This window comes from Ostrea edulis, chromosome 5 (assembly GCF_947568905.1).
Source record: "Ostrea edulis chromosome 5, xbOstEdul1.1, whole genome shotgun sequence".
Taxonomy (NCBI): Eukaryota; Metazoa; Mollusca; class Bivalvia; order Ostreida; family Ostreidae; genus Ostrea; species Ostrea edulis.
Window position 1 is genome coordinate 73,445,399 of NC_079168.1, and position 21,729 is coordinate 73,467,127.

Genomic DNA, 21,729 nt, shown 5'->3' on the forward strand with positions numbered 1-21,729 from the left:
ACTATATAAGTATAGTACTGGTGACTATATAAGTATAGTACTGGTGACTATATAAGTATAGTACTGGTGACTATATAAGTATAGTACTGGTGACTATAAGTATAGTTCTGGTGACTATGTAAGTAAAGTACTGGTGACTATATAAGTATAGTACTGGTGACTATAAGTATAGTATTGTTGACTATATAAATATAGTACTGGTGACTAAATAAGTATAGTACTGGTGACTTTAAGTATAGTACTGGTGACTATATAAGTATAGTACTGGTGACTATGTAAGTAAAGTACTGGTGACTAAATAAGTATAGTACTGGTGACTTTAAGTATAATACTGGTGACTATATAAGTATAGTACTGGTGACTATGTAAGTAAAGTACTGGTGACTATGTAAATATAGTACTGGTTACTATATAAGTATAGTACTGGTGACTATGTAAATATAGTACTGGTGACTATATAAGTATAGTACTGGTGACTATATAAGTATAGTACTGGTGACTATGTAAGTAAAGTACTGGTGACTAAATAAGTATAGTACTGGTGACTTTAAGTATAGTACTGGTGACTATATAAGTATAGTACTGGTGACTATGTAAGTAAAGTACTGGTGACTAAATAAGTATAGTACTGGTGACTTTAAGTATAATACTGGTGACTATATAAGTATAGTACTGGTGACTATGTAAGTAAAGTACTGGTGACTAAATAAGTATAGTACTGGTGACTTTAAGTATAGTACTGGTGACTATAAGTATAGTACTGGTGACTATATAAGTATAGTACTGGTGACTATATAAGTATAGTACTGGTGACTATAAGTATAGTACTGGTGACTATATAAGTATAGTACTGGTGACTATATAAGTATAGTACTGGTGACTAAATAAGTATAGTACTGGTGACTATAAGTATAGTACTGGTGACTATATAAGTATAGTACTGGTGACTATAAGTATAGTACTGGTGACTATATAAGTATAGTACTGGTGACTATATAAGTATAGTACTGGTGACTATGTAAGTATAGTACTGGTGACTATAAGTATAGTACTGGTGACTATATAAGTATAGTACTGGTGACTATATAAGTATAGTACTGGTGACTATAAGTATAGTACTGGTGACTATATAAGTATAGTACTGGTGACTATATAAGTATAGTACTGGTGACTATGTAAGTAAAGTACTGGTGACTAAATAAGTACAGTACTGGTGACGATAAGTATAGTACTGGTGACTATATAAGTATAGTACTGGTGACTATATAAGTATAGTACTGGTGACTATATAAGTATAGTTCAGGTGACTGTAAGTATAGTACTGGTGACTATATAAGTATAGTACTGGTGACTATAAGTATAGTACTGGTGACTATATAAGTATAGTACTGGTGACTATAAATATAGTATTGTTGACTATATAAATATAGTAACAGTGACTATAAGTATAGTACTGGTGACTATATAAGTAAAGTACTGGTGACTATGTAAATATAGTACTGGTGACTATATAAGTATAGTACTGGTGACTTTAAGTATAGTACTGGTGTCTATATAAATATAGTAACAGTGACTATAAGTATAGTACTGGTGACTATATAAGTAAAGTACTGGTGACTATGTAAATATAGTACTGGTGACTATATAAGTAAAGTACTGGTGACTATGTAAATATAGTACTGGTGACTATATAAGTATAGTACTGGTGACTATGTAAATATAGTACTGGTGACTGTAAGTATAGTACTGGTGACTATGTAAGTATAGTACTGGTGACTGTAAGTAAAGTACTGGTGACTATATAAGTATAGTACTGGTGACTATATAAGTATAGTACTGGTGACTATGTAAGTAAAGTACTGGTGACTAAATAAGTATAGTACTGGTGACTATAAGTATAGTACTGGTGACTATATAAGTATAGTACTGGTGACTTTAAGTATAGTACTGGTGACTTTAAGTATAGTACTGGTGACTATATAAGTATAGTACTGGTGACTATAAGTATAGTACTGGTGACTATATAAATATAGTACTGGTGACTTTAAGTATAGTACTGGTGACTATATAAATATAGTACTGGTGACTATAAGTAAAGTACTGGTGACTATATAAGTATAGTACTGGTGACTATAAGTATAGTACTGGTGACTATATAAATATAGTACTGGTGACTTTAAGTATAGTACTGGTGACTATATAAATATAGTAACAGTGACTATAAGTATAGTACTGGTGACTATAAAAGTATAGTACTGGTGACTTTAAGTATAGTACTGGTGACTATATAAGTAAAGTACTGGTGACTATGTAAATATAGTACTGGTTACTATATAAGTAAAGTACTGGTGACTATGTAAATATAGTACTGGTGACTATATAAGTATAGTACTGGTGACTATATAAGTATAGTACTGGTGACTATATAAGTATAGTACTGGTGACTATATGAGTATAGTACTGGTGACTATAAGTATAGTACTGGTGACTATGTAAGTAAAGTACTGGTGACTATATAAGTATAGTACTGGTGACTATATAAGTATAATACTGGTGACTATAAGTATAGTACTGGTGACTATATAAGTATAGTACTGGTGACTATAAGTATAGTACTGGTGACTATATAAGTATAGTACTGGTGACTATATAAGTATAGTACTGGTGACTATAAGTATAGTACTGGTGACTACAAGTATAGTACTGGTGACTATAAGTATAGTACTGGTGACTATATAAGTATAGTACTGGTGACTATATAAGTATAGTACTGGTGACTATAAGTATAGTACTGATGACTATATAAGTATAGTACTGGTGACTATAAGTATAGTACTGGTGACTATATAAGTATAGTACTGGTGACTATATAAGTATAGTACTGGTGACTATAAGTATAGTACTGATGACTATATAAGTATAGTACTGGTGACTATATAAGTATAGTACTGGTGACTATATAAGTATAGTACTGGTGACTATATAAGTATAGTACAGGTGACTATATAAGTATAGTACTGGTGACTATAAGTATAGTACTGGTGACTATATAAGTATAGTACTGGTGACTATAAGTATAGTACAGGTGACTATATAAGTATAGTACAGGTGACTATATAAGTATAGTACTGGTGACTATATAAGTATAGTACTGGTGACTATAAGTATAGTACTGGTGACTATATAAGTATAATACTGGTGACTATAAGTATAGTACTGGTGACTATATAAGTATAGTACTGGTGACTATATAAGTATAGTACTGGTGACTATATAAGTAAAGTACTGGTGACTATATAAGTATAGTACTGGTGATTATGTAAGTAAAGTACTGGTGACTAAATAAGTATAGTACTGGTGACTTTAAGTATAGTACTGGTGACTATATAAGTATAGTACTGGTGACTATATAAGTATAATACTGGTGACTATAAGTATAGTACTGGTGACTATATAAGTATAATACTGGTGACTATAAGTATAGTACTGGTGACTATATAAGTATAGTACTGGTGACTGTATAAGTATAATACTGGTGACTATATAAGTATAGTACTGGTGACTATATAAGTATAGTACTGATGACTGTAAGTATAGTACTGGTGATTATATAAGTATAGTACTGATGACTATAATTATAGTACTGTTGACTATAAATATAGGACTGGTGACTATAAGTATAGTACTGGTAACTATAAGTATAGTACTGGTAACTATAAGTATAGTACTGGTAACTATAAGTATAGTATTGGTGACTACTAAATAAGTATAGTACTTGTGACTATAAGTATAGTACTTGTGACTATTATATAAGTATAGATTATGATACAGGACCATAATTTTATAGTATTTACCATTTCATTCTTTGTGTTCATTATTCTGAATTGAGAAAATACCTATTCCAAATGTTTTTCATTGTAAACCGACTGTTTTTGTGTTTGTCAAATTACAAAGTATATTAAAATAATGTAGGGGAATTGAATGATTTAGATAAAATTCAAAGATGTTTGTGAATTACTTCTTGATGTATATAATTTGTTTATATTGCCTATTAGTGTGTAAGACGCGTAATTATTGTGTTTGTCCAGAAACGTATTATGTGTAGCTGTAGTAAGAAACAAACCCACACATAGTACTTTTTTTAAATTGAAAAATCAATCAACTCTACAGAACATATCACTCATTCGTGCTTATAATTAATTATTTAACAATTTCTGAAGAATATAGATACATTTATATCCTCGAAAGACATAAAGTCACAGAAATTAAGTCGTTTGAGTTAGCATATATATGTTTTACGTTTTAGTGGTTGTTCTTTTTCTTCTGCGAAGAGAATTTTAGGCGAAGTTAATAAACGGTAAACGATTAATTTTTTAAGTGGGTTTTTTCTTTAGGTTTTGTGTGTGTGTGTGTGTGTGTGTGTGTGTGTGTGTGTGTGTGTGTGTGTGTGTGTGTGTGTGTGTGTGTGTGTGTGTGTGTGTGTGTTTTATTTTATTTTATACATTGGTTTTTTTTTTGGTTTATATTTGTTTTTGTTTTAATTTTTGTTGTTGTTGTTGTTGTTTTTTGTTTTTGTTTTTTGGTTTGGTTTTTTTTTGGGGGTTGTATTTTTTTTTTTTTCAATATGATATCTTGGGAAATATTAGATATCCATCAAGACTGTTATAACATTTTTCTTTACATGTATTGATAAACTGCAAATTGCATTTTAAAAAGATGATGTTTATATTGATTGTTTTGGGAAATGTTATCGTCGCTGGATACTCGTCCCTCCTACTCTCATAAACACCCAGGTTACTCACCCACTCGACTTGTATTTGTTTGATAATTCATTAGGTAAGTACATCTATTGTCAGTATTTTCTGCTACCTTTCTAAACACGGTGATAAACAATAAGATTGAAGACGTAAATATGAAATTTTATGATCAAGAAAAATAAAATCCGGGAATGTTCGTTACTACATTTCAAATTCAACCAAAGCAGTGTAAAATGATTTTTTTGTGATTTAATTTTTTAAAAAGTAAAATTCGGTTTACTATAGTAACATTTGTTGAATTCAGTAAATGAGTTTGTTTTAAAAAACATCTAATCATTTAATTTTGTAATTCTACCTAATCAACCATACTGATGTTTTAGAGATATTGTTCTTGCAGTTCAAAATTGATTGTGAAACCACCTTTCATACAGAATTAATTTTATTATTTATTAAGTAATGGGAACAGTTGAACTGATGACCTTTTCGCGATCTCAAGACTATAATGCTGCTTTTTTTTGTTTGTTAGAGTATATCGGATCTATTTCGTTTAGACAATGATGTTGAATATGTATTGTCATACAACGTAAAAGTTAACTCACTGTTTTTAATATTTACATTTACTGATTTTTTTCCCATTTGAAATTGACATTGCTTTCATCATGGACAATGAATGCATATTTGTTGCAAACTGGTTTGATCGGGTGGAAGGGGGGGGGGGGTCAGCACCTGATATGGAGCGTTGTGTATTGGCTGTTCCGTTTAAAGTAACGAATGGGTCAACGATATGATATTTCTATATTTTTAAATCATGCATAAAATTCTATATATGAACAATAGAATGTTTTTCTTTGTTGTTTTATCGAGTGATGAAGGAAGCAATCATTGCAGAAACATTTGCCTAACCGCGGGTTTTGAATAGTTCCTGCAATGCTCGCTACCTTCATCACCCGATGAAACGACAAACAGAGCATTTTAATGTTTACATGTTCGTCTCCACAACCTTTCAAGATTAATTCAGAAAATTGCATAATCATATGATATGTATCTCAGCTTCATATTAAGTACCAATTTCTGATATACATGGCCATTGTACATTTATGTTATGTGATGTAAGAACACTTGTTATATTCGACACACTACCAGGCACTTTAGGTATTCTGTGATAATCTGAAATACCTTCTCATTGATACAGAAGGGACCACAGCATCATCCCTACAAGTGTTTATATGTAATATGCAAAAATGACTCTGTACATACAATACAATAAAGTGCATGAAGAGTGCGAGGTTGTTGGGGGTGTTTTTTGGGGGGAGGGGGGGGGGGGGCACATATTTGGCGGATTTGGGCCCACAATGGATACCATTAATTTTGGTGATTAAAAATTTGGTGAACACATTTTTATTTACTCATGCAATGAATAGGTTTAGCTATGTTTTTAGAATTTAGCGATTTTTATTTTGGTGAATCTTTGAAAATCGCCAAAAAAGCCAAAATCAAATACCCAGTACAAACGGCTATATCGTATCTTCCATCATCTTTTAAAAAAATGACGACTTTAATTAAGCATTTAAAAAGAAACAGGGCAAGTTAAAATACCTAAATGCTTATCAGATTTTATCTACACTGGTTTTACATTGATAACTTTTAAACTATTGGTATAACACAGCACGGCTTTGTCATTAAATTGGTTTGCAATAATACAACACCATTTTACATGGATATATTTTCCCTAGTTAAATCAGGCCGTAGATGGTTTGCAATAATACAACACCACTTTACATGGATATATTTTCCCTAGTTAAATCAGGCCGTAGATTTTAGTTTCAAATGATCGTCAGTTCAAACTATTACATAATATTTGGAATTTCAAGAGCATGTTAATATTCCCTCAAATAAAACCCTACATTTAGATTAAGTGTAACAAGTATGTTGTTGAAAAAAAAAGATACTTGGCGAGTTTTCAAACACAAGGACATAAGCGACATACCTAGATAGAGACGCGCTATTGAAATGTTAACACAGATAAGCATTTATTTCTTACTTGACAATGAAGTACATATCTCTCATTTCCTTTATGATCGAAGTTAAACAATATGAGCTCTTTACTGCCTCCGAGAGGTTTTCATCTAATTAGACTCTCTTAATTGATAAATTGTGGATTTTGTTTATGAAATGAAAGAGATTTATATTTTTCAGACACAGCGTTGTTTTGACGTTTCTAGAAATTCATAATATGAGACCTACACTTTATGATTTTTAGAATATGTTTTACGCATATAAATATGAAAAGGTGAGGATAGAGAATATTCATCATAATCTCATAATTCTCACAAAGAGTACAAAATTAAAGGTAAGGCAAACACGGATCCCTGGACACACCAGAGGTAGAATGAGGTGCATTTGAGGAGTATGCATCCCCTGTCGACCGGTTACATCCGCCATCAAAATCAGTAAGTAAAGAACGGCCTAACAATCGACATGAAACACGTCAAACAGCATGTGACCCAATAACAGGTTGTATTTGTAAATTTTATCATTATAACAACCATAAAATTTGCGGAATTCTGCCTTTAAACGAGACTGTTGATATTCCTCTAACATCGACTTTGTCAGTAGCTTCCCTCGGTTTAAAAATAACTGATCATACGCAGAACAAGCTCTTGCGTGTCGAATCGGTTGAGAGACAAAAACATCATATGCAGGTGACAATGGAATATTGTTGCATAAAAATGGGAAGGTGACGATGGAGAAACTGGAGTCATTCTGTATACTAATGACATTTACTATGGGCATTATTTGAATTCATTGTTTAGGAATCCCTATAACAATGCGTTATGTAATATTATTGAATCGTTGTATCATGTATTATTTATGTAGCAATATTCCATTATCAACTGCATATGGTGTTTGTCTCTCAACTGATTTGACACGCAAGAGGTTGTTCGACATATAATCAGTTTTTAAATCGAGGTTGACTACTGACAAAGAAGTTTGTGTTACAAGGGTGTCAAATAGTCTCGTTTAAAGTTAGCATTTCGCGCATTCTATGGTCGATATAGCTATCTAGTTTGCTAGTAACAACCTATCAATGGGTCAAATGCTGTCCGGCATGTTTCATACCTATTGTTAGGCCGTTCTTTACATAGTGATTTTGACTACGGATTACTCCGTTTATCTGATCAAGATATAGGGTTCATAGCGGGTGTGACAGGTCGAAAGGGAATGCTTAGTTCTCCTGGGCACATGACCCCACCTCTGGTACACACAAGGGTCCGTATTTGCCCAACTCTTGAATTTGTATTCCTTATAGGAGTTATGAGATTGATAACTGTTCGTTATTTTCACATTTTCATTTGAATAAATTTTACAATGTTGAGCAATAAAATATAGTTTACAATCATTACATCGTTGAGTCGTCAAACATGTTTTACACATGCTGTAGATTAGCTTTTTTCTTAAACTTTTTATTATATAGAGCTGATAGTGTATTAAATGAGCGGTAATTGTAACATTGATCTACTTAAAAGAAAATATTCACGGTCATTTGATGTATGGTAAAAGCCTTGTCTGGTGTAAAAACACTTTGTAAGTAATGACAAAATTAGCGACACGCCCTGTTATTTTTCCGTTGGTAATAGAAATCTGAATATCAAACACACCCAATGTGCCTTAAATAGGGATATAGTTAGATGCAATAAAACAGAGAATCCTCTGTGTAGTTGTGGTAACACTAAGAACGCTTATCATTTTATTTCCTCATGCCCAATATACAAATCCAAAAATGAATTGTTTAATGAAATATATAACCTACAGTGTACATAACCTTAAAATGCTCATACTCATGTTTTTTGTCAAATATCTTTTTTCCAGTAAGCATGCACATCTCAGAAAGTCAGATATTTGTACAGTGACATTTACTTTTCTATACTCCGATAATCATATTAGTCTGTATCAGCTCAACTGAGATGAAAGTTCAAGTTGGCTATTCTAATCACCTTTTGTTTCCGTCCGTCTGTACTTCTGTTCGTAAACTTTTCACATTTCCATCTTCTTCTCCAGAACCACTGGGCCAATTTCAATCAAACTTGGTACAAATCATCAATGGGTGAAGGAGATTCAAGTTTTTTCGTATGAAGGGTAATGCCCCTTTTTAGATAGTAACAAAAATGCAAAAATAAGGAGGGATCATTTAAAAATCCAGATTGAAATTTGTTAAAATCATGGACCCCATGGGTAGGGTGGGGCCATAATAGGGAATCAAAATTGTACATGAGAAATATATACGTGTCAGACGTGTTTCATACCGATTGTTAGGCCGGTCTTGGCACACTGATTTTGACTACTGATAACTCCGTTTACCTGATCAGGATATAGGGCTCACGGCGGGTGTGACCGGTCGAAAAGGGATGCTTACTCCTCCAGGGCACCTGATCCCACCCTGGTGTGTCCAGGGGTCCGTGTTTGTCCAACTATCTATTTTGTATTGCTTGTGGGAGTTATGATTGATTGATTGAATATTGTTTCACGTCCCGCTCGAGAATATTTCACTCATATGGAGACGTCACCACTGCCGGTGAAGGGCTGCAAAATTTAGGCCTATGCTCGGCGCCTATGGCCATTGAGCAAGGATGGATCTTTATCGTGCCACACCTACTGTGACACGGGACCTCGGTTTTTGCGGTCTCATCCGAAGGACCGCCCCATTTAGTCGCCTCTTACGACAAGCAAGGGGGCACTGAGGACTTATTCTAACCCGGATCCCCACGGGAAGGGGGAGTTTTGAGATTGATCACTGTTCGTTATCTTCGCCTTTCATATAAGGAAAATCTTTTGAAATCTTCTCAAGAACCACTAGGCCAGAAAAGTTTGTCTTTACATGAAAGCTTCCTGACATAGTGCAGATTCAAGTTTGTTAAATGCATAGTCCCCGAGAGTAGGGTGGGGTCACAATAGGGATCAAAGTGTTATACAGTCCACTCCACTTATATTGAAGTCGGTTATATTGAAATATCTGTTATATTGAAGTTAAAATAAATCCCCCAGTAGCAATATTTGTGTAGTTCAGCATTGGTTATATTGAACTTTGGACATAATGAACAATTCAGGTCGGTCCCCTAGATTTCATTATATCCGGAGTAGACTGTATACTGATATATATAGGGAAAATCTTGAAAAATATATTTTGAACTAATTAATCTATGATCTTCATATTCTAATTTGCCAGTACAACCTATGCTTGGTTCAAATTCTGTCTGACGTGTTTCATAGTTCTTTATATACTGATTTTGACTACGGATTACTCCGTTTATCTGATCAAGGTATATGTTTCACGGCGGGATGCTGACTCCTCCTAGGCACCTGATCCCACCTCTGGTATATCCAGGGGCCCATGTATTTTGTATTCCTTAGAGGACTTACGAAATTGATCACTGTTCGTTATCTTCACCTTTCATTTTTATATGCATTCTTTACGGGAAGACCTTTCACGTGATGCAATAGCGTGTGATCCTATGAATTTGACCTGGAAATTGGACCTACTTTTAATAGATATATGTTTCCTGAATGTAGAGCTTTCATATTTTGTATACATATTTCTTATGGCAAAACAGTTCATTTCATATCATGACTTTTAATATGATCTTGAACTCAAGGTTTGACCTACTTTCAAAAAAATAAATAACCTATTAAATACATGTATATCCGGAGCTATTGTAGGTGGTACTTTCATTTTCTGTATATAGATTCTTTATGGCAAAACCTTATTTTGTAAAGTTAAACCTTTTGTCCTTGACCTGGGAGTTAAAAAAGAATGACCTATTCAATATCTTTAAAACTATTTAAGATAAATCTTTCATAAATTATATATAAATTTCTTATGACAATACCTTTTATTTCATACTATAGATTTTGACCTTGAAATTTAATCGAAATATATTTTATCGGTAAACTCAAAGGGATCGGGAAACATGTATATCCTACAGTGTATGTAGGCCAGCTCCCAAATACAAAGGTCAAGCACATACAGAAATGTGATTGATAACAGGATTATTGAAAGATTTGACAATTTTGTAATGAGGTTTACAGGCAGTGTATGCTATAAAGGTTGTTTTTTTTTTTTATCTGTTTACAGGGTATGCTATAGAGGTTTTTTTTTATTTGTTTACAGACAGTATATGCTATGGAGATTTTTTTTATCTGTTTACAGACAGTGTATGCTATAGAAGTTTTTATCTGTTTACAGGCAGTGTATGTTATAGAGGGTTTTTATTTGTTTACAGGAAGTGTATGTTATAGAGGTTTTTATTTGTTTACATGCAGTGTATGCTATAGAGGTTTTTATCTGTTTACAGACAGTGTATGCTATAGAGGTTTTTATTTGTTTACAGGCAGTGTATGCTATAGAGGGTTTTATCTGTTTACAGGAAGTGTATGTTATAGAGGTTTTTATTTGTTTACAGGCAGTGTATGCTATAGAGGGTTTTATCTGTTTACAGGCAGTGTATGCTATAGAGGGTTTTATCTGTTTACAGACAGTGTATGCTATAGAGGTTTATATATTTGTTTACAGGCAGTGTATGTTATAGCGGGTTTTATCTGTTTACAGACAGTGTATGTTATAGAGGTTTTTATATTTGTTTACAGGCAGTGTATGTTATAGCGGGTTTTATCTGTTTACAGGCAGTGTATGCTATAGAGGTTTTTATATTTGTTTACAGACAGTGTATGCTATAGAGGTTTTTATATCTGTTTACAGGCAGTGTATGCTATAGAGGGTTTTATCTGTTTACAGGCAGTGTATGTTATAGAGGGTTTTTATTTGTTTACAGGCAGTGTATGTTATAGCGGGTTTTATCTGTTTACAGACAGTGTATGCTATAGAGGTTTTTATCTGTTTACAGGCAGTGAATTCTATAATGTTTTTATCTGTTTACATGCAGTGTATGCTATAGAGGTTTTTATCTGTTTACAGTCAGTGTATGCTATAGAGGTTTTTATCTGTTTACAGACAGTGTATGTTATAGAGGTTTTTATATTTGTTTACAGGCAGTGTATGTTATAGCGGGTTTTATCTGTTTACAGACAGTGTATGTTATAGAGGTTTTTATATTTGTTTACAGGCAGTGTATGTTATAGCGGGTTTTATCTGTTTACAGGCAGTGTATGCTATAGAGGTTTTTATCTGTTTACAGGCAGTGTATATTATAGCGGGTTTTATCTGTTTACAGACAGTGTATGCTATAGAGGTTTTTATATTTGTTTACAGGCAGTGTATGCTATAGAGGTTTTTATTTGTTTACAGGCAGTGTATGTTATAGAGGTTTTTATCTGTTTACAGGCAGTGTATGCTATAGAGGTTTTTATCTGTTTACAGACAGTGTATGTTATAGCGGGTTTTATCTGTTTACAGGCAGTGTATGCTATAGAGGTTTTTATATTTGTTTACAGGCAGTGTATGTTATAGAGGTTTTTATCTGTTTACAGACAGTGTATGCTATAGAGGTTTTTATATCTGTTTACAGGCAGTGTATGCTATAGAGGTTTTTATCTGTTTACAGACAGTGTATGCTATAGAGGTTTTTATATTTGTTTACAGGCAGTGTATGTTATAGAGGTTTTTATATTTGTTTACAGACAGTGTATGTTATAGAGGATTTTATATCTGTTTACAGGCAGTGTATGCTATAGAGGTTTTTATATTTGTTTACAGACAGTGTATGTTATAGAGGTTTTTATATCTGTTTACAGGCAGTGTATGCTATAGAGGTTTTTATCTGTTTACAGGCAGTGTATGCTATAGAGGTTTATATTTGTTTACAGACAGTGTATGTTATAGAGGTTTTTATTTGTTTACAGGCAGTGTATGCTATAGAGGTTTTTATATCTGTTTACAGGCAGTGTATGCTATAGAGTTTTTTTTTATCTGTTTACAGGCAGTGTATGCTATAGAGGTTTTTATATTTGTTTACAGGCAGTGTATGCTATAGAGGTTTTTTTTTATCTGTTTACAGGCAGTGTATGCTATAGAGGTTTTTATATCTGTTTACAGGCAGTGTATGCTATAGAGGTTTTTATATCTGTTTACAGGCAGTGTATGCTATAGAGGTTTTTATATCTGTTTACAGGCAGTGTATGCTATAGAGGTTTTTATATTTGTTTACAGGCAGTGTATGCTGTAGAGGGTGTATTTATCTATTTACATGCTGTAATCCACTTTGGTATGTCTACATAATAAATAAAAATGGTTTCCTTCTACATCCGTAGTGCGTCGTTTTTCTTAGATTCACAGGGAAAGGTTATCTGGTAAAAGTTCATAAACATGAACTACTTCAACAGGACTTGAGAAAGCTTTACGTTTCTGGAAAAGGGTGTGAAATACCAAATACAATCAAAGTACTTGAGATCTCAGATGTTTTTATTCATATAAAGTACTTGAGATCTGCGATGTTTTTATTGATATGAAATTGTAGTAGTACAGTGTATCTACTGTTTCCTTGTTTTAAGTCTTTACGAGTATATATATATATATATATATGTGTACAATGCAGGTGAAATCCTCAGGAAAGAGTACAATTCCTATGTATTAGAGATACAGATTGTACGATATCGTTGTTCAATATTGTGTTATCGTTGTCGATAAGTTAAATCTTGACGCCGGAACACACATCCTGTTCAGTTTGCGGTTACCTGCCACTTGATACAGATGTTTGGACGTGGATAGGGGTTTTAAGTCCTCCAATCGACACTCTGTAATCAGTTATTATCATACGTCCGTCTCCGATGGAACGACTTCCCGAAAACTTGAGCACTTTTCCGGATTTTTGCAGTTGGATCTGTACCAGCGTAGTCAATACCGCCTGACATCTGTTTACTGTGTCACGTGATTGATTTCCATGTTCAAGGCATCGTTGTAGGAGGTGTTAGAAATTGTATTCATTCTATATAACATGCATCAAATTTGTTTGCAAATTTCAAAATTTAGACATCTTATTATTATTCAATTATGCAAACTCTTTAATTATTCTATTGTATTGTTTTATAATTTAAAAAAAAAAATCTTATCATCTGTACTTAAATTTAAAATATCTTCCTGATATTCGTTGCATTCATGGACACCAGCAGCGTGATAATAATTATTGTGTGGTTGGACACACGTATTGAATGAATGTGGAGGGTTTTACATAATAGTATTTCTAGTCACCAACATGTCACTCTACATGATATGTTTAACGTTTAATGGCAATAAGATGAATTTGCATGAACATGTTACGTGTCAATGTATTGTTTAGAAAGCAATCAAATATACTAAATATGTGAAAGGGACCCCCCCCCCCCTCTCTTATGATACTAATTTTTTTTTTCAAACACTTTGAAAAGTACATAATAAAAATTGGAGAAGTTTTGATGTTTAAACTAAAGGTTTTGTCGTTTTTGCTGCATGGAAATATGAATATTCATATTTTGATATTGTTACTGCAAAGACCATTGCATTCCATTTCCTGTTATGAATATTCATTGATATATGTACCAAAATTTATATGTGTGTTCCGAATAAATGTAATTGGATTATTGAGTCTGTCGTCAATGCATATTCAACACACTAAGACACCTTTGTGCAGAGATACTTAGTTCTATTTTGAGGTTCTTTAATTAAGAAGGCCTAATACATCGTTGTAATGGCCGACTACCTTTCTGAAACTTGAATGAAAAAATAAATATTAGCATTGCATGTGTATTCCTTTTGAATTTAATTGCCTAGCTGGGTAGCTGTCGATTGCGTTTGACTGTCTTAAAATTTTTTTCTAGATTACTTTTTAATAAGACTGGTGGGTTTTTTAAAAAACTAAATAAGGTAAATTTGAAACTTTCAATTTGAAAATATTATTATAGATTATCCTCCACTTTCCATTTATATAAGATTTCTTCCTCAACTTGTTGAATTTGGACAATATGCACGTGTTTGTAAGTACAGTGCGCAAAAAAGACAGGTGTGAAATACACTGTAGCAATAAATCTACTCTTTAGAATATATTATAATTAGATACTTATATGCCCCAATGTATTTTCAGTATATAATAAATATGTCATGTTTCGGTGTATTTTATAATTATTTTTCGATAATAATTATTTCAACGTGACACAAATCTAGTTATCATAAAAAGAATATGTTCGTTTTATTGGAGATATGAAAACAATTATAGACATTTACATTCGCTGAATCTTTTATCGTATATTTCTTTTGAAATCTACATTTTCAACTTTCGGCAGTTGCAAACTAGTTTGATCCGGTTTTCACCTATCCGTGTATGGAGCTTCGCCAAGGTCAAAGGGTGTATCGACTGTTCCGTTTTAAGTAACGAATATGGGTCAACGATGTGATATTTTAGTACTTAAATATTGTTTATATTTTTTTAAGATACATAAAAATATGAATATAAACAATGACATTTATGTCTTTGTTGTTTTATCGGGTGATGAAGGTACAAATGTAGCTAGCATTGCAGAAAAGTTTTGCATAACCCCTAAACTCGAGATATGATTTTTTTTTCTAAATGCTTGCTACCTTCATCACCCGATAAAACAACAAAGAAAGCCCTAGATACAGTGAAGTACAATATGAAGAATAAAAGAATACACATTGAAGAATGAGAAGAAAAAACAAAGAAAAAGAGTTTATTGTTGATTAATAAGAATTATTATCGTGGAAAGAGCGTGTCTGTTATATTTTTGTGCAATATGTGAACATTAGGATTGCACGAACGTACAAAACAAGAAAATTATATCCTTAATTTCATTGTTCTGTGTAAAAATAATCAAAATGAATAAAAAAAAAAAAAAAAGAAAGAATAAAAACTGTATGGTTAAATACAAGTTATCCACGTGCATGAGGCTAGAACTTTTCTTATTTTTAATTTCAGTGATTTTACATAAAATATTTTTGGTACAAAAAAAACACATTTGTATTTGCCACATTTTGAGCATAAACTTGGTATGAAATGGTACAATGGTACTGGTAATATACATAAACTTAGTATGAAATGGTACAATGGTAGTGGTAATATACATAAACTTGGTATGAAATGGTACAATGGTACTGGTAATATACATCAACTTGGTATGAAATGATACAATGGTACTGGTAATATAAATAAATTTGGTATGAAATGGTACAATGGTACTGGTAATATACATCAACTTGATATGAAATGGTACAATGGTACTGGTAATATACATATAATTTTCAAATTGTTCAGAATTATTTTGATATCTTTTGATTTAGTACAGACATTAACAGTTTTACATTCGGTTCAGCCTTAGCGGCTAGAACAAGTTCCGCAGCAGTGTCTAGGTGTTGAGCAAAAACAGGTTTTATTAATACGTTGTTTAACCTAGTAAATAAAGTTATATAAATTTCAGCGATAGTGCATCTGCTTCTGGTTGTCCCATCGGTCATTGATTCCCAGGCTGTCAAACAGGTGCCCCCATTTGTGAAATATACATTGCCATTAAATAAACACTACGTATGTACATGTATTTAGCTAACTAGACGGGGGGCAACGACATGTCTGTTTCTAAACTAGACTAACGAATATACATTGTACACTAACTATTGTGAGGGTTAGTGAATGCTAATTGAGACTAAAAGTAGCTTTTGCATTTTTAGGCTGAATCTGGATACTGATGTCTACTATACGGTTGATAAAATTTGTTTAGTATTGTATCGTGAGATACTTATTTTACCTCGTGTTTATTATTCACATAAGATCTAGTCATAAAGAATAAAATAAAAATTATATAACCCAATACTGCTTTCCCCACTCGGTCCCTTTCTTCATGCATATTGATTTTTCCGTTTCTGTATTCCAAAAGTGATATGTTTAAGATTGAAAGTGCTCACGTAACAGCTTTTGAAGGTTTTAAATTTTAGTACAGGTACAGTGTATAATGAAATTCTGTGTTGATCATTGCGCCATCTGCAAAATATGTGTACACAAGTACCTTGTGTCAAACAAAATTTTACCATCTTTACAACTAATAAATACAATGGATATGGAAACATGTGTTTATGAAATTGTTTTTCTAAGGCAAGGAATGCATGAAAGACCTACAACCCATTTGTTTACATGTACAAAAATACTTTTTTTTTTTTTTTTTTTTTTTTTACAAATGACAATTTACATGCAAGATACAACTTTCTTTAGAAACGATATAGATAATCATGTATACTATCATTCAAATTAAGATCCATTATATCTTTATCGAATTTTTCAGTATGGTTGCAATTGCAAATATAATTTTCTCTTTTCGTTTTCGATTAATGTCATTTGAATGTTTATGTGAAAACGCTATATACCATTAACCACAAGGGAAATCATTGTTCGGATTTTTTTTTACAAGGTCCGTGCCCTGGAAATTTAAGTTGGGTTTCCTTGCATAATTTCTATTTAAAGTTAGTTATTTTTGTTCATTTGAAATAACAATTCACATGGTACATCATCTGAAAATACACCTCGAGACTTATATAGTGTCATACATGTACCTCGAGACTTGTAAGAGTTTCTCTCCAAACCGGAGTTAAACGATGACGTTATAATTTCTGACCCGGATTAGGAACATATGAATAATGTCGTCCGCATGTCCGAATCTGTGAGTTTCTTCCTTATTCGATACTAGGCCTATATCATATATGATTATTTATTGCTACGGGTATTCCAGTCCCCTTTTCCCTTGGAAAATAACATGCTGTATAAATCAATCAATAAAAATCATAATAACTACGAAATGTCAAATGAAGAACTTTAAAAATTTGAAAAGGTGATATTTATTGGATTTAGTTCGAACAAATACTACTAAATGTGAGGGTTTGTTTCTCTTAATTATATGTGAGGTTTTGATAGATGTATTATAATAGACATAAATTCGAATCAGTTGTCCGATACACATACCCCCCCCCCCCCCTCGCTATAAAAATTGAATATTATTATTACGTTCTTATCTCTATGAGTAATTAGTGTACATATTAGACATGAATCGGGGTTTCGACTGATGAAATTAAACATCTTTTGACGCTTCTTGGCGTGGGTGGTCGCGCAAGACTGGACGCACGTCCCGCTCCCGGGATAAAATGACGTCACCTCTTAGAAATGTTTGTCCATAGCTGTCGCTCATGTCCAATTCATTCATAACTCTGGAGTGATAATTTGTTACGCTTAACTGCGCTGTAGTCTTCGTCGCGATCTCCCGCCGGACGTAATATATAAACCTTAACAATTTAATTAACAAATGGCAAGCGGAAAACCCAATTGTTTTAAATTTACCCCCTTTCTTCCTTATCAAAAACCGTCTTGACATGCGACTTCAGTGATAATGGTGCAACCTAGTAATGGGATTTATCGTTTATTGTACTCCCACTCGGTAAACAGTGTCAAAAATTCTAACGAATGCAATCTTATCATTAACTGACAAGTATACGCTAATTTATTTTCACATATCTTTATTCAAAATATACAAAAAGTATAAATAGTAGGGAACAAAAAGTTCCACTGTAACTATGTACAAAACAGAAAACGGAAGCACCAGACGCGCTCGATACATATACCCAAAGGACCTAGGAACACAATGGCAGAAAAACCAAAACGGTCATAAAATTCTGAACGCCTTACTTGTACGTGCATAAAAATAAATATCATTTACACAAAAATATATAACATTTACATATAGACAGACTGGCTTTGGAGATGCAAGAATAATAAAAAAAAAAAAACAGGTGGCAAGCATCGAAATGTAACAGAAAAAACTGTCCTGCAGCCAAACAAAAATGAAAATGAAGCAATCGTTGACTTTAAAGAGGCGATGGATGATGCGTTTATTATATGGATTTTTACAAAGAAATTAATGTTGGCGAACTGGCACTTTCGGAATTACTTTCACTAGAAGTCCTGTTCACTTCACTGCTGCATGAAGAAGGTCCATTTGTAATGGGTGTAAGACCCGTGTGGTCCACCATATTGTCCAAAGTAAACAGGAAGCCACTAGAGGGCGTCGTGATTGGAATTCCAGTGGCAGAACTAACGGAAACATCCGTGTCCTTCTTCTCACGTTTGATGAGAGGAAGAGTGCTAGGTCGCACGCTGGAGCTAGCAGACGACACGGGATGTTTCAGACTGGCACAATGGTTGAGAGAGTTTTCGGATTTCACTTTGATTGCGGAGTGGGCGCTGTCTACTTTACACAGAGGTTGATGTGCCTGGAGTACAAACTCCAGCTGATCTTTCTGTTGCTGCAGAGTTTGGATATCAGCTTCGATAGATTCTCTCTCTTTTTCAAGCTTTTCTGTTTCCTATAAAGTAAATCAAAAACGTGTCATTGTCATAGTTTTTATTTCAAAAGTTTGAAAATAAAATAAATGTAATATTTCCCATTTTTCAGAATAACGAAATCTCCAGAACGTACCAGAATAAGCCTGTTGGTGTGATCCACCCGTCGCTGTCTACATTTCGCTGCTGCCAATTTGTTTCGTTCTCTTCGGACTCTTCTTCTCTCTTCCTCCTCGGGACTTACCTGTCAAAAACAAACAAAACAAAAATTTAAAACAATATTCGATGTATCAACATTGTTTATCAATCGTCGAGTTTTCACATACAAAAATGTTAACGTGGTAAAATAGTTTTGACAGAAATGCAAACATTTTGCTGTCATCTGACAACGTGATTGATGGAAGTAGTCGCGGAGCACACCGATACCCCGAAATATGTTGACATATGCACATACCGCAATAAACCCCCTTAAGCTGTTACGCTAGTGGATGAATTCTTTAACCAATAATCATAACAAATTTTTTCATGTCCCAAAGACAGGGTAAACGGGACTTCTTAAATATTTCCTGTGTTTTTTCCGTTCTATAATCTTATCTTGCCCGGATCTATTAAAATCTTGTCGTCCGACCTACATTACACTTTACAATTACAAGTGTATCATTAGCGGTGTTTAAATCTCTCCTGATGGGCCTTTGATCCCATCCATGTTAGTTAAATAATCGGCTTAGACTATGTTCTGTGTTTAGCCCGCAGATGTTCATGTCGTTAGACTATCGGACACTAATATAACTTTACATGAAATACATTTTATTCCTCAAATCATTAAACTCAACGCCTCCCCAATATAATCCTCCTCTTAACAAGTCCATGAATGTTTTATGGTCAGTGTTATGCCCGTGTGGGCCTTAATTTGGAGTAAATAAATCATATATCAGTTTTCAATATACTGAAAGCTCACGGTGAGAATTAATAAGGAAGTCCGCTATGCTTCTAAATATATATAAACTTAAACGAATATAGATACTTACTTTTTCATCCCTTTTACTTCTTTTCCTTCCACCTCCTACACTAGTAGTCATGTCATAGGCGGTAAGGTCTTGACCATCAGGACCTCTCCCCCGTTTGACCGCAGGACCCCAGTCAGCATCACTCAAATCGGAGTAATCATATCTATCCGAAGACCGATCGCTTCCGGCGGGATCCACAATGGGCGGGACGAAACCGCTCTGGGTGAGGGGGTCTTGGCCGGAGGATAAGTTTGTGGGGACTGACTGGAGCTCGATGAAGGTTTGTTCCAAGTTGGACAGCGTTGTGGGGGTGAGACCGGAGGATGTAGCCTGGGAGGTGATGCCGCTTACATAGGACGCAGGGATTGAGTACTGTTAAAAGAAATTGAAGAAAATTAACAACTTTTCAAATCCACATGAATATTGTGCACTTTTCTATGTCAAAGTACACCCATAGAATACAATGTCAAACAAATCACACTCTGTATAACTCCAGAATTCACAGTTCCGATATATTCAAATATTGTAGATCATTTTCAAAACGGTAGCTGAATGCACACAATATGCACAAAAGAAAACACAAGTCCCTGCAACTCTGCACGTGTTAAACAACATACCGGCCGGTGGTGAGGGTTCATGTGAGGGTGATGATTGTGGTGGGGGTGATAGTACGGATTAGGGTTATAATACTGCCAATGTCTGTTATCCATGGTAACTTAATCCGAAGTACTGTCACCCAAAATATTCTGAACTATTTACTACAAGTGTGCATGGATGGTTGATTATGAGCGTCTAACTCGGAAATAAACTTATATACGTACTATCAAGTACACAGTGATGTCACATGCATACTATGTCAACCATGCGCATGCGCCACTTGACCCAAAATATCTTTTTCCATTGTTTGGCAAATTTTTACCGGATAAAGAAACTGTCTCCCATATGAGATTAATACGTCGTGAAAACATGATTGAAAGACAGGAAATCCTAAATTTAGGCATATGTAATTTTGAGAAAACAAATATTTACTTACCGTGGTAGAAGCGGCACTAGCGCTGGCCATGGAGGAAAGGATGTTAGCCACGTACTTCGACTCGTCACTATAGTCGCTGTTCTCCCGACTATACATCGTTTTAAAAAGTATTTTTGCAATTTTGACGATTTAAGTGGACCCGTTAAATAAAATAGTTGTGTATATCACTTTTGAGATTTCCGGACTTTGGAAGAATTTCTCTACGAGATTTCCAGTGTATGACTCACTCGTCACTGCTTGTACTGAGAAGGAATATACCCTACGTATAATATATACAGGCTGAGTCACAAATGACTCACGCATCTATTTTAAGAAACATTACTTCATGCTTTCTGAAACCTCTTAATTGTATAATACGATACTATGAAAAAAACTGAGGATTCCGAAAACAAATATGTCACATGACTTTCCATATATGGTGAATTGTTGACGTCACAAAATTGAATGGATAAACATAGAACAGTTTGTTTACGCATATTTACAAGTAGCATAGTTAACCTCTCAAGTGTGACGGAATACACATCGTTACTAAACACACAAATTAAAAGTTTATGTAATTGATTAGATGTTGTTTATTTGTATTTTATTCACAACAAAATGATTCATAAATTTTAGAT

The 21,729-nt window shown here is 33.6% G+C and overlaps 1 protein-coding gene across 2 annotated transcripts; it reads right to left on the bottom strand.

Annotated features, from left to right (window-relative positions):
- Window positions 1–18,232: 18,232 nt before the first annotated feature.
- On the bottom strand, window positions 18,233–21,411 carry LOC125649072 (fos-related antigen 1-like). Of its 2 annotated transcripts, none has more exons than XM_048876290.2 (4): window positions 21,113–21,411; window positions 20,101–20,451; window positions 19,209–19,316; window positions 18,233–19,095 (listed from the first exon to the last, which is right to left on the bottom strand). In XM_048876290.2, the coding sequence occupies exons 1-4, from the start codon at window positions 21,206–21,208 to the stop codon at window positions 18,637–18,639; spliced, it is 1,014 nt and encodes a 337-aa protein (XP_048732247.1). In that variant the 5' UTR covers window positions 21,209–21,411; the 3' UTR covers window positions 18,233–18,636. The 2 variants fall into 2 exon arrangements, with proteins under 2 accessions (XP_048732247.1, XP_048732248.1); XM_048876291.2 differs by lacking the exon at window positions 21,113–21,411 and adding an exon at window positions 20,697–21,063.
- Between the last annotated feature and the right edge of the window lie 318 nt (window positions 21,412–21,729).